Here is a 13,496-nt window from a genome sequence, read left to right on the forward strand (position 1 = left end):
CCCTCTCTGACCCGTGGGCTGGAGACCCGTTGGGAGCCAGGTCCCCGACCCAGCAGTGTCCTCAGTGCCGTCTGTGGAGCGTGCGGGTTGGGTGAGCACCCCGGCCTCTGCACCTGGGCTGGGCTGCTTCTGGAGCATGGGGCTGCTGCGAGGACCTGAGAGGTTTGTCAGCTCGTCCCTAAACCGACTCTCACGGCTGTACTCTGCCCCACGCCCTCCTCTGCTGTGCTCCTGCAGGGCGACGACGGGCCAGACGTCCGTGGAGGGTCAGGCGACATCCTCCTCGTCCACGCCACGGAAACGGACAGGAAAGGTACGGCTGCCCCGTGCAGAGCTCGCCGATGGCGGGGGCGAGGGGTCCCGCTAAGCCACGGCTCTGCCCCCTCTCCTCCCCGCTCCTCCAGCACTGAGCAGGTCAGAGCGGCGGTCCTGCAGTGAGCGCCACTGGGGGACAGGTGACCCGCATGCAAAGCCAGCGCCTGTATGCCCCAACTCTTTCTCTGAGTGGGTGCTTTGTGTGCAGGTAGTGGGCCCCCGGCCTTGTCAGGGGGCGAGTTTCCAGGGCAGAGCTCAGCACCTGCGGGCACTGCACAGACAGGGCCTGAGCAACAACATGCCTGCCACGGCAGTGAACCCGTGCTGACGGACGGGGAGCGTTTTCTAATTTTCCTGATGTTTGGCCCTGACGGCCGCACTGGGCTGCATCTCTTTTCCTCTGGGAGCTTTGTGGGCAGACACTCTGTCCAGTCCCACTGCAGCGGTACTGGCACCGAGCGGGGCTCCCCACCCTCAGCACAGAGACACCCCATTCCTGCCCTGGTCCTTTGGGAGGGCTGGAGAAACAGGCCCTGTCTGTCTGCTGGCGAAGGCTCAGTCTTTCCAGGTTGTGTTGGGGGGGTGGGGGGAGGGGAGCTGTGAGGCCAGCGCCCATGACCTTGGTCGGGCAGGAGGGGCCATGCACACAGGCCCACAGCTAGGCCCGCCTCCCCCCACATCCATTTCCTTTTTATGTTTTTTAAATTGTCAGAAAGATGACGGAACAGCAGTGTTAAAGTAGGGAGTGGAGGAATTTAAAAACCTCGGTCTTGAAACCCTAACCCCCCAATTTCATGTCTGTACTCGACCTGGTCCTTGCGTCTTGACAGCAGGTTTCCCCAAGTTTGTCGCCCAGATGGAAAATTTTAAATTAGGAAATCAGTACCAGAGTAATTGTTTGCACTGCTGAAAATTTGAAAAATAGAGAAAAAGAAGAAATGGCTCCCGCAGACTCTCCACAGCCACGCTGTTGCCCTGCGGGTTTTTTCTGACCCGAGCACTGCACAGTCCTGGAGACCCTGGGTTTGAACCCTGGCAGGCGGCTGCTAGCCCCTGCCCGACCTCAGCTGACTCGGCTTCGTGAAGCAGTTAGGCGCCCTGTGGGTGTGAAGGTTGCATGAACTGAGATGAAACACGCCTGGCACATAGGAAGTGCTTGGGGGGGGGGGGGTCTCTGCATCCCCGGGACAGCCCCTGCAGTGCCCCCTCCCCCACGCCTGCTGCACCGGCCAGAGCTCCACCCCAGCCTGCAGAGAGAGGCTGGACAGGGGCCAGCTTCAGACCTCGGCTTTTAGCAGGAAGCTGCTGACCTGCCAGGTGCCAGGGGCTGTGGCCCAGGCCAGAGGGAGTCCGGCGGGCAGGGCGGCGCGAGACCTTCCAGCCGGTGCTGACTCTGCCTGGGGAGGCGGCCCTGCTGCCCCCGGGGGCTTCGTGCGCTCTTCTCCTTTGCGGGGTTTTGAGGCTCCAGGCATTTGTCCCCGGTGTGGACGCTGAGTTAACGGCCCTGGGCCGTGGCAAACTCCTCAGGCAGGGGCCAGCTGGAGGTCCCGGGCTTGGCGCAGCCGCAGACCCCTGCTTTCAGAAGGAGTTCTTGGCTGGTGCTCAGCCCACCTCTGCTTCCTCATCCCTCTCTGAACAGAAGCCCAGTCTTAACAGGAGTCGGGTAGTGTTGGCGGGGCGGGGGGTGGTGCTTGGAGCCCAGGAGGGAGCCCAAGCCCAGTGCCACTGACCACACTGTGGCCCCCGCCCTGAGCCCCCCTCAGGTCACTGCTCCACCGCCCAGGCCTCCCTAGCATGCCCCAGACATGGGTGCAAGGGGGGCTTCTCCCCTCATCCTGGGGGTGATCAGGGAGGGCAGGGGACAGGAACCAAGGCTTGACCAGGTGGGGCTGCTCAGCTGGAGAAGGGGTCCTTGGGGCCTCCACCCAGCGAGTTGGGGGAGGGATGAGAGAAGACAGCAGACAGTGGTCTGTGTCCAGCAAGTGCACACTCAGCCTCACAGGGAGGACCACCGATCAGCCTCCTGGGGAGGACCGCAGGTGAGCCTCACAGGGAAGGCCATAGCTTCATGGGGAGGATTACAGGTCAGCCTCACTGGGAGGGCCATAGCGTCATGGGGAGGACCACAGACTTGGGAGCCAAATCCGGACTCAAACCTTAGCTCCAACACAGGATAACCTGAAGTTCACCAGCTTGACCAGGTCCTTTGTCTCCAGGAGGGACCTTCATTTAAAACTCCCCGATTTTTTCCTCAGTGTCAGAGACTGCCTAGTTAGGGTGTGTCACAGCTGTGAATAAAGGGGCTGTTGTGAATCTGGAAAGTCTGGGAATCCCCGATGAGAACCATCCCCTCTAAACTTTAGGGAAGGAGAGGTGTTGGGTGGGAGCCTGGGCCGCCGGGCCAAGCTCCGCCTAGTGGTCCCCTCCCTCCCCTGGCACCAGAGCCTGCACTTGGGAGTGTCCAGCGGGGTGCCAGGCAGAGCCCCAGGCCTTTGCCTCAGCCTCTCACTGTGTGGAGACTCCTGGGCCCTGCCACCCCTCAGCGTTACCTGTCACTGAGCTCCAGAACCCTGCTGACGGGTCTGAATGGTGTTCTCTGCCTGTGGTGCTTAAGACTCGAATCATCAAGTCTTTGGGCAAACGAGAGGCCCTCGGCGTCTGGTCCGAGGGGAGCACGTCCTGTAGCGGGCGTGCTGCCGGCGGGCGCCCACGCCAGCAGCAGGCCGGCTGACCCGCCGCCCGCCCCTCCCTCCAGACCTGGTGCTGTACTGCGAGGCCTTCCTGACCACCTACAGGACCTTCATCACGCCCGAGGAGCTCATCAAGAAGCTGCAGTACCGATATCCTTGCGCGCCCACCTCCGTCGCAGAGCCCTCCGCGGGGGCAGTGCCCAGCCCAGCTCTGCGTGTCCCAGCTTGGGGCCTCAGCCAGGCTCCTTTGAGGCTCATTCTGTCTTGAGAGGGCCAAGTGACGTGACGTGTTGTGCTTGGAACAGAGGGTGCTGCCTGGTGGCCATTGTGATCACTGGGTGATTCTGAGCCAAAAGGACCTGATAGACCCTGAGGGGTTTCCCAGGCGGTGCTAGCGGTAAAGAACCCACCTGCCAATGCAGGAAACACGGGTTCTATCCCTGGGTCCGGAAGATCCCCTGGAGAAGGGAATGGCAGCCCACTCCAGTGTTCTGGCCTGGAGAATCCCATGGACAGAGGAGCCTGGAGGGCTGCAGTCCGTGGGGTCACACAGTCGGACATGACCGAGCACGATGCACCCTGAGGGAGGGAGTGTGTTGGCCCCGGGGGATCCAGGTCACTGAGCCCCGGGCGTGACAGGTACAACGTGCCCGGGACGCAAGGGCATTAGGACTCCAGGGAACAACCCCGGGGCAGGTCCAGTCTCTCTGCAAGCGCATTAGGACTCCAGGGAACAGCCCCAGGGCAGGTCCAGTTTCTCCACCTGCCGGCAGGCCCAGCAGTGGACAGAAGCTCGGCGTCCATGCCGCAGCCAGTGCCCACCCCGCGGGCTTGCCCTTTCAGAGATGACGCCCCCGGCAGTGGCCAAGGAAGACCTGAGACCGCCAGGGACCTGCTCGGTTATCTCTTTCTCGGATCCAGTCTTGCCCCTCCTGCTGAGGCTGACCTGCAGCTCCTATCCCAGGAGTGGGTCCCCTCCTGGCCTCGTCCTGCATCACAGCCCGTGGCTGCCACCTGCTGGACAGCCCAGCCCTGGGCGGGCAGGCCTGAGTCCCTTCAGCTCTCCCCGCCCTCCCGTGCCCAGGCGTCCCCCACTCGGCCTCCGTCTCCTCTGTGACCCACCTCGGGGCCCCGGGCCCTCAGAATTGGACGGCCCATGCACAGACTTCCTGCCCTCCAGCCTCACACCTGCAGTGGCCGCAGTCCTGGCTCAGTGATAAGAGTGACTCACACCTGCTGAGACCCCCCTGGTGTCGACTGTTGTGCAGAGCGCTGCGCGGGTGACCTCACTCGGCTCTGATAGTGTTTTATGTACTTATTGTCACTGTAAGCCAGTGCCCTGATACTATTTCACACCGTGTCTAATTAGGGAAAGCGAGGTTCAGAGAGGGTCATGGGACCCATATGGCAGTGTGGAGGGAATGCACCCATGCCCAGGCCTCCCAGACCCAGCTTCTCAGCATATACCCTGCATGGCCACTTCAGGCGTCTCAGTGGACAAGTCACAGCACCAAGACCCTGGGCGCAGCTGGCTGGTGAGCCCTGGCATGGCAGGCACCGGCACGGCCCCTGGTCTGTGACTCCCTCCCGATCGCATTTCCAGAGAGCAGGTGGGAGGGAGCCGAGAAGGGCCCGAAGACAGCGAACCCAGGAAGGCAGCGAGAAGCCGTGACGCCCCAGGGCAGTGGGTCTCTGGAGCTGGGGAAAGGCCTGGGGATGGATGACAGAGTGACCTGCCCCGCCGGGCTGTGCACCTCCCCCAGGGAACTGCTTTCCTCTGTCTGAGCCCAGGAGGCGCCACGTGTCAGTGCGTCACAGGGACCTTGGGTCCACCCCGGCAGAGAGGCGGGCCTGGGCATGCAGGGGACGGCTCTGCAGGCAGGAGAGGCTGGTGGTCAAGAGCAGTCCTCAGGGTCAAATAGGTGTGGGCTGACCCCCGTCGCAGGCCTGCCGCCCCGCACAGGCCTCTGCCCTCCCCATGTTCCCAGGGTTCGCTCAGGAAGGGGTCCGGAGTAGGGCCGCCCTCCCCTCACATCCCCACCCCTGCCCGCGAGGACGGCTGTTTCTTTAACTCAGGCTCCAAGTACGAGAAGTTCTCTCCATTTGCCGACACATTCAAGAAGCGTGTGAGCAAGAACACATTCTTCGTGCTGGTGCGGGTGGTGGACGAGCTCTGGTGAGTCTTGTTTGCGGGAGGGCAGGCCGCGGGTGTCGGGGTGTAGGCTTCCCCAGAGACCTGAGCCTCCCGTCACGTTTCTGCCTGCGTCTCCTCGATCACCTGCCCACCGCCCTGCCTGGGGTCCCGGATGGCTCGCTCCTGCCAGCTTCAGCACGAGCCCCAGGAGGATGACCTGGCCCCTCAGACCTAGTCGGCCCTGACTTCCTTGTGGGGGCAGTGCCCTCGGCCACCAGCGTTGGGGGGGACCTTCTCCCGCCCTCCACAGCTGTCCCTGCTCCGCTGAGTGGCGCTTGGCCATTTCCCTTTGTTTAACAATCACAGAGCACAAGGTTCCTTTCCTGGGTCCAGAGAGCACCCCCAGCCCTGCCCTCAGGAAGGTGACCTTCTGCTGGGGAGTCACCTCAGTGACCGCGGGGTGGGGCTGGGACACACTGTGTGAGGAGGAAGCACAGGGGGGTCCTGGGGTCGGGGGGGGGGGGTCCGGTCTGCAGAGCCCAGACGGCTTCCTGACCTATCACCCCCATGGGGCCTGGAGCTCCTCTGGGGCAGCGTTTGTCTCCAAGCCCAGGCCCAGCATGGCCCCTCATGCTTGTCCAGTGCCTCTGAGCATCCCCCGAGAGGACGGCAGTTACCTGCCACCATGGGGGCTCTGCCGGCAGGGTGCAGGGTACAGGCAGCCACCCCGAGACCCTCTGTTGCTCCCTTCCCACCAGCAGTTTCCTAGCTCTGCTGCGGGGTGTCCTGCGGCCCTCGGGGTCTTGGGGGCTTCAGGACTGGTGCCGGCAGCCTTCTCCTTACGTTTGCCTCCCGCGCTGTCCCACGTGGCCCTTGGGGCTCTAGCCTAGTGGAGCTGACGGAAGAGATCCTGAAGCTGCTCATGGAGCTGGTCTTCCGCCTGGTGCGCAGCGGGGAGCTCAGCCTGGCGCGCGTGCTCCGCAAGAACATTCTGGACAAGGTCGACCAGAAGAAGCTGCTCCGGTGCACCAACTCTGACCAGCCCCTGGCGGCCCGGGGCGTGGCAGCCAGGTGAGCCCCCACGGTGTGCCCGGCTGCTCTGGGCGCCCCCAGCGGAGAGGTGCTAGCAGCCACCGCTCCCGTTTCACTCAGCGCCCCCCTTTCCCGGCCCCATGGCCCCACGGTGCAGTTCTGACCGGGCCTGTGACAGGGTGCCTCAGGGCCAGCCACGGGGGTCCCCCAGGCTGGGCCTCTCTTCCAGGGTGGTGATGTGTGGGCCATCCCATTTTAACAGGAAGTGGGGTGGTAGGGCATGTGTGGGTATCCCAGGACAGGGGGCAGGAGTGCCTTTCAGGCTGTGGGCAGCACGGAGTTCTTTCTGGTGCTAATACAGCAACTGTTACCAGTAATTCTCAAAAGCCCCCGTGCCACCCTGACCATTCTGAGAATCTGTACAGGTTCCAGCCTGCCGCCCACCCCTCCCCCGCGCCGTGGGGGTCTGCTGGTGTGTCACCTCCTCGGCGGCATCTCGGTCTCTGTGTGGCTGTGGAACAGGTCGAGTTCCTGAGGCCTGCAGGGAGGCCCCCACCGTGCCGTCCAGACCGCTCATCTAGTGCCTCTGTCTTCCAGGCCCGGGACCTTGCATGACTTCCACAGCCATGAAATAGCCGAGCAGCTGACTCTGCTAGACGCCGAGCTCTTTTATAAAATAGAGGTACAGCCATTCTGGGGGGTGGGGGGTGTCCCTGGCCCGGGTGAGCACCGCTGCTCGTCCCCAAGTGAGACGAGCTGCCGCTCCCGGCAGAGCCGGAGGGCCCGGGTTCTAGCTGGTCCCTCTGCTTTTTCAGATTCCTGAGGTTTTGCTTTGGGCCAAAGAGCAGAACGAGGAGAAGAGCCCGAACCTGACCCAGTTCACGGAGCACTTCAACAACATGTCCTACTGGTGAGACGGGCCTCGGCATGGACCTTCCTGCCAGGCCCGTGGTGCCTTTGCAGAGCGCCTGTGGCTAGGGGGAAAGGGCTGCCCTTTCATCCCTCCCCACTCCTTCTGGAGACCTGTGAGCGTTCACTGTGACCCAGAGGCAGGGCAGGACAGAGCGTGTTCTGCATATCGAGAAGGGCCCCCTGGGGACCAGTTGAGGACTCGACCAGGACTGATTAGTAATGTCTGCCATCCATGGCGGCAGGGGATTGTCTTAGCTTTGCCATCCTGCTCTGCTTACGGCCCTGTGGCCCCAGGGCTGATCGGCACACTGACTGCCTGAAGAACAGTGAAGGAGTGGCTGTGTTAATGCTTGAGTCAGCCTTAACTTCTTAGCAGGGTGAAACGCCACAGAGCGTTTACGATGTGATGCAGCAGAGCCACTGCACCCACCGTGGGCCTCGGGGTGCCCACAGCCTCTCGGCCCCGACAGAGGATGGGCAGGGCGTGGTGGCCAGGCAGGCTCGTCCCGACCCACACACAGCCCATCGCCAGCACCAGGGGGCGTCTGGGACTTTTCAAGCGCTCTGAAGACAGCATGCTGGGGAAAGTGGGGCCTCTCCCCCTCGGCCTGCTCCCCTCCGTTCCCCTAGAAGCCTCTCGCTCCTCAGCACGCACTTGGTATAGCTGCCTCGCAGAGACCCAGGCGGTTTCTGGTCCACACAGCCCTGAGTGCCGCCACCAGCTGCCCCTCTCTGGGCACTGGGGGCTCCAGACACACCCCAGGTCCTACCTAGGAGTCTGCCACGCTCCTCAAGGCAGACTCAGTGCCAGTGCCCCAAGGGGGGCACATCCTTTGGGTGGCACGGGTCGAGGCCACTGTGAGGTCCTCCTGCAAGCCGGCCTTAGGCTACAGCTGCGGTTCTGAGAGGTGGCCTCCCTCGTGGCCTGCACGGTGGCCCATTAACCGCCCCCCCCCCCCAAGCTGATCCTGAGGCCGGTCACAGGGTGTTTCCAGCTGCCCTGGTGCTCAGGGTCAGGCTCACCAGGAACGCCCACATCCGTGGGGTCAGAGGTCCCCATCCTGGAGTTCAGCACTGGCCCCCTGGTTGGCAGAGGCTCGTGGCCAGTGGGTGCAGGCACCCACCTCCCATGCCCAATTCTTAGGACCAGCCAGGGGCCCGGAGGGAGACCAGTCACTCAGCTGTCCTTCTCCCCCCGGTCTGCGCAGGGTCCGATCGATAATCATGTTGCAGGAAAAGGCCCAAGACAGGGAACGGCTGCTCTTGAAGTTCATCAAGATCATGAAGGTAACTTGGGGCCTCATCCAAAGAGGCGACCCCCCGCCCACCCCCGCCCTCCCTCACAGCCGCCTCCCCCTGCCTGCAGCACTTACGGAAGCTGAACAACTTCAACTCCTACCTGGCCATCCTCTCGGCGCTGGACTCGGCCCCCATCCGCAGGCTGGAGTGGCAGAAGCAGACCTCAGAGGTGGGTGGGTGCTGCCTAGTCTCCAGTCACTGGGCCCTGTGGGTGCGGGAGGCAGTGCCCGGGTCGCCCGCCCCACAGAGCTGTGCCCAGGCCCCGCTTCCCCAGGGACTGCTGCGGGCGGGCGTGTGAGGCGCGGGGGCCCCGTGACCAGGCTAGACCTGCTGTCGGGTGGAGTGCTCCAGGGAGAAGGACGAGCTGCTGAGCAAACGTGACTGAGTGGCCCAGCCCACCCTGGGATCCGGGAGGCCCCGAGGAGGTGCTGGTCACCCTGAGACCGGAGTAGGCGCGTCCTGGGAAGGGAGGGGAATTCCCATCAGAGGGGACAGAGGCCAGTGTGGCCACATCACAGGAGTCCTGGGGCACCCTCATCCTGGCGTGAGAGCTGTTCCTGGGGAAGGGAGGCAAGGCCCACAGGGCTGGGTGTTGGCCAGGCTCCCTGGGAGTCGTCTCCCGACAATATAAAGGGACAGTTATGAAACAGTGATGTCTGGAGAAGTGGGACATTCCCCCCAGCTGCTCCAGAAACACATAAGAGGGCCTGAGAAGGCAGGGAAGGCTTCCTGGAAGAGGTGACACGTCAAGGTGAGAGGCACGTGACAGGTGAGGGGGCACAGCCCGCCCAGCGTGCAGAGCAGCGAGGTCACCGCCCTCCCCGGTGGGCTCTGCCTTGAGTGTAGAGAGGTGGGAAGGCAGGCTCGGGGAGTGGGGGGGAGCAGCACATCCCGGCCTGCAGCGCTGAGCACAGCCAAGCAGCAGCCCTGTGTCCATAGCAGGCCTGGCCTGCCTGTGGCCGGGCAGGGGGCCTGGCTCTGGGTCAGCGCTCGGCGTTGTCGCCACGCTCACGGATGGCGCCTTCTCCCGCCAGGGCTTGGCTGAGTATTGCACGCTGATCGACAGCTCGTCGTCCTTCCGCGCCTACCGGGCTGCCCTCTCGGAGGTGGAGCCGCCCTGCATCCCATACCTGTGAGTACAGCCTCCCTCGGGGTCCCTTCGCTCGCTGCCCCACGGACAAACCCACGGGGAAAGGTTTCCAACCTGGGCGCTGTGCTTGTACCTAACTTAAAACGTGCTCCTTGTTAGACGGTGGAGATGAGCGAGGGTCCAGTGGCAAGGGCTCGCTCTGCCCACCCGCCCCGTCCGGCTGCTCCTCCACCCCGTCCCTGAGCATGTGCGGGTGCTCATGTGGACAGGCCTGTGGCACCGTGCTCTGCTCAGCTGCCCCGGGCCTGGCTGCACCTCACAGCAGCCCGAGGTCCCTCCAGTCTCCCCAGGGACCCTGGGAGTACCTGGCTGAGGCAGCTCTGGACAGGTCCCCCTGTGGGCTGGGATGAGGGTAGGCGTTTTCACCAAAAAGAATCCATGGCACGTGTGCTTGGGAAACAGCAGGAAAAATCAGAGCTAAGTGGGTTTCTTGTGCATGTCAGATCCTTTAGTATGGTAGCGGACAGCGGGGACTTCCAGGAGAGGGGCAGGAGACTCCACAGTGACCTGAGGCCGAGTATCCAGGGGCACGTCCCTCAGGGCTGCACCCTCAGAAATGCGGCTCTTATAGCTCACAGCCCCCTCCTTGCCTCCGTCCCACCCCAGCTCTGTGGGCAGCTGCAGGCTGTGCCTTCCCCACTGGGGGAACTGCCCCGCCCCTCGTCAGGTGGCTTCACGCCCTCTGTGTGAAAGCACGTGACCGTGCCCGATAACCCAGGGGATTGACACCCCCCCACCACCGAGTTTGGGGGTTCTGTTCTCCCGTCCCTGTTACTTGCACGTGGTAGACTGTGGCTCTGCTGGGCCAGCACAGGGGTTGCGGGGCTCCCTATGTAGCAGGCAGGCCTGAGCCCACCTTTCCGGAGCCGCAGAGCCTGGGAGTCAGGAGTTCCTGCCAGAAGCAGCACAAACACCCAGACACGCTCGTGGAGCGCCAGCCCATAGACCTGCTGCCTTCTGAGCCGCCCCCAGGGTGCTCACCAGCTTGTCTGTCTCCCAGGGGGCTCATCCTGCAGGACCTCACCTTCGTCCACCTGGGGAACCCAGACTACATCGACGGGAAGGTGAACTTCTCCAAACGCTGGCAGCAGTTCAACATCCTGGACAGCATGCGGTGCTTCCAGCAGGCGTGAGTGTGGCCGTCCCAGGGGGCAGGGGGAGCCCCAAGCTCCGAGGGCCAGCAGGGGCACGCCTGCCCTGTGCGTTCGCTGGGGCGGTGGGGGTCCCAGGGCTGTGTGGCCCTCATGGCCGCCCCCTCCTCCCCCAGGCACTATGACATCCGGAGAAACGACGACATCATCAACTTCTTCAACGACTTCAGTGACCACCTGGCCGAGGAGGCCCTATGGGAACTCTCTCTGAAAATCAAGCCCAGGAACATTGCGAGGAGGAAGACAGACAGAGAAGAGAAGACCTAGGGGCAGCTGCCGCGGGTGAGGAGAGCGCCCGGGAGGCGCAGGGCCGCTCCGAGGCTGGAGGGGCTCGGACCTGTGCGGCGGTGGCGGCCCGGGAGAGGCGCAGGGCCGCTCCGAGGCTGGAGGGGCTCGGACCGGTGTGGCGGTGGCGGCCCGGGCGGGCCCCTGCCGTGCCAGGCAGGTGTCCGGAGCCCGTGGCCGGCTCCATCCTGCACAGCAGCAGACCCCCCGCCACGGCGGAGCCACAGGCAGCTCTCATGGCCGAGCCGTGACCCGGCGGTGTGGGTTTGGTTGGGGTTCTCCTTTCGCGCCGTCTTCCGCTCTGCCTGTGTCCCCTCCCCAAGCCCGGGAGCTGCAGAGCACGCGGTCAGCAGACTGAGGGACAGGGGCGCTGTCTGAGTCTGCTGTTGTGACGCAAGGGCAGGGGCCCGTGGGCTGGGGCTGCCCGCCCGGTGACTGGATGACGGGACCTGCAGGCGAGCGGGGAGACTGGGCAGACTCCTCTCACTTCCCACGCGCTGCTTTTTCAGCGGAAGAGGGGGTGCTGCTCACCTGGCCTGGAAAGGTACGACAGGGGCCCCCCTCAGCAGCCCGGAGCTGGGGCTCTGCTCAAGGTACCAGCCCGCCCTCACCGGGCCCGAGCAGCAGCCATGTCAGTCCTCCTGTGTTTCGCCCCTTCGTCTCCCCCTGCCCTCACCCCCTAACCCGGGCACTGCGGGAGCTGGGCAGGCAGGCTGTGACCCCACAAGGATCACTCCAGCTAAGCGGGGCGGCGCTGTTGGTGAGTCCCTTCAGAGAGGGGAGGGTGGGCCAGCGGCCCCGCCTCTGTCGATTGCCGTGTGCCTTAAAATCCAGCTCCTGCAGGCTCCCCTCCCGCCTTGTCCCCAGCCTGCTGGGGCCAGACGGGCTGCTCTTCAGCCCTTTCTGCCGTGTGGGAGGCTCTTTCTGCCGGCTCTCCCATGGGAGGACAGGGTCCCGGCTGCAGAGACCCACCTGCCAGGCACAGCGTCTTCAGGGGCAGGTGCTCTTTTACCCTGCGCTTCCCCCTAAGCCACTCTCGCTGCTGAGGCTGACAATCCGAGGCAAGGTCAGTGGGGGCTCCACACAGAGGCGCCCACCGGACTCTGAGCCAGCCAGGCCTAGGTGTGCGGGCAGGCCACCCTCCTCCTGATTAGTTTCACATCACTGAGTGCCCACTGTTCCTGGGTTTGGGACTCGGGCAAACGGCAGGCTAGATCCAGGCTTAGCCCAGTTTCAACAGAAGGAAAAGAGTGGAAGCAATCTCTGTTGACTATTTAAAGAAACAGCCCTGTCACTCTGAGTCCTTCGTGGGCTTCTGAACAGTTTTTACTGAGAAGCCATCTGTCCTGTACACAGAGGGGAGGAGTCTGAAATGTCAGCTACGACCCCTCAGCAGCGATCCTTGGGCGGAACGCGTCACTTTATTATTTAAGGAGTGTGTGTGTAGAGTCGCTGTTTATGAACAGTACTGTGTGTGGGGTTGGGTTTTGGTTTGTTCTCGCTTTTTTGAGTCCTCTCATTTCAGCCTCCCTCCCACCTCCCTCCCGGCCTGGCCAGCTCTGCTGATGCTGCCGCGTGTGCGGAGCCGGGCCTCCATGGCTCAGGGCCGAGGAACCGTGTGGACTGTGGTTCCCACAGTGGTGAGCTGGGGCGGGGGGAGCTTTGCCACCCCTCACTTCAGAGCAGACCGGGCATGCCGTGCAGGTGGGCCAGGTGGCCCCCCTGCGTGAGGGCAGCAGGTGCAGTGTGCGTTTTAACTTATTGGGCTCAGGGTTCCCCACCTCCACCTCCTGGAGACCCTTCCCTGGCTCTGGGCGCTGCCAGCCTGGCTGTGTGGTTTGTCTGGCTTAGGGGCCAAGTCAGGTGTACGAGCCAGCCTGTATGACAAAGACACCCTCGGGAGGATTCGGTTCCCTGCGGGTGTGTGTGGGTCAGGGTGAAGGCAGGCATGCACCAGGTCCGAATTAAACCCCGATTCTAAGCAGCGCTTCCCCCCACCGCCTCCCAGTGTTATTACATTGTAATATATCCCCGACTAGACTAACTGGCTGATCGTGGCATCTTCCTAAGGACATTTCAAACCTGTAACTTTTATATGAAAGGAAAATAAACACAGATGAAAGCCGCGGCCGCCTGTGTGTGCACCGCATGCCGCGTGTCAAAGCAACCATCTGAGCTGTCTCCTTTCTTTGATCACCCTGAGGGCAGGAGGGGTGAGGGGCCTTCTGTCCCCGTCGCTGTGGTCCCTTCTCACTGTTCAGTTTCTCCACCTGGAAGTGGCAGCAAGGACAGCCCTACCTTACAAGGTCTGTGAGTGTTCAGCAAGTTACACCTGGAATGGTATCTGTTACTCCTTAGCCTGTATCACATACCAAGCACTCTGCAGTCAGCTTTACCTCACAGAGCCTCTCAGTGTGGAAATCATGCAAGTAAATTCTACAACCCAGAGAAGCACTACAAAGGAGAGAGAGGTGCTCGACAGTAAAGAAATTGAGTTGGAAATCCACTCACAAACATCAGGTCCAGAC

General features: G+C 63.1%; 1 protein-coding gene across 6 annotated transcripts in view; it reads left to right on the plus strand.

The window, feature by feature from the left end:
* Window positions 1-13,069, plus strand: part of RAPGEF1 (Rap guanine nucleotide exchange factor 1) — a 136,149-nt gene extending 123,080 nt beyond the window's left edge. For 5 of the 6 annotated variants that reach the window (XM_068974869.1, XM_068974908.1, XM_068974880.1 and 2 more), the window contains 11 exons: window positions 238-313; window positions 3,071-3,177; window positions 5,090-5,181; window positions 6,025-6,210; window positions 6,769-6,853; window positions 6,987-7,081; window positions 8,292-8,370; window positions 8,450-8,551; window positions 9,417-9,514; window positions 10,533-10,661; window positions 10,800-13,069. In XM_068974869.1, the coding sequence (XP_068830970.1) occupies window positions 238-313; window positions 3,071-3,177; window positions 5,090-5,181; window positions 6,025-6,210; window positions 6,769-6,853; window positions 6,987-7,081; window positions 8,292-8,370; window positions 8,450-8,551; window positions 9,417-9,514; window positions 10,533-10,661; window positions 10,800-10,950 (1,200 nt within the window). In that variant the 3' untranslated portion in view covers window positions 10,951-13,069. Of the gene's footprint in view, window positions 1-237; window positions 314-3,070; window positions 3,178-5,088; window positions 5,182-6,024; window positions 6,211-6,768; window positions 6,854-6,986; window positions 7,082-8,291; window positions 8,371-8,449; window positions 8,552-9,416; window positions 9,515-10,532; window positions 10,662-10,799 lie in introns of all 6 variants that reach the window. The other variant, XM_068974899.1, reaches the window with a different exon arrangement.
* Window positions 13,070-13,496: the final 427 nt, after the last annotated feature.

Source organism: Capricornis sumatraensis, chromosome 1, assembly GCF_032405125.1.
Source record: "Capricornis sumatraensis isolate serow.1 chromosome 1, serow.2, whole genome shotgun sequence".
Classification (NCBI taxonomy): Eukaryota; Metazoa; Chordata; class Mammalia; order Artiodactyla; family Bovidae; genus Capricornis; species Capricornis sumatraensis.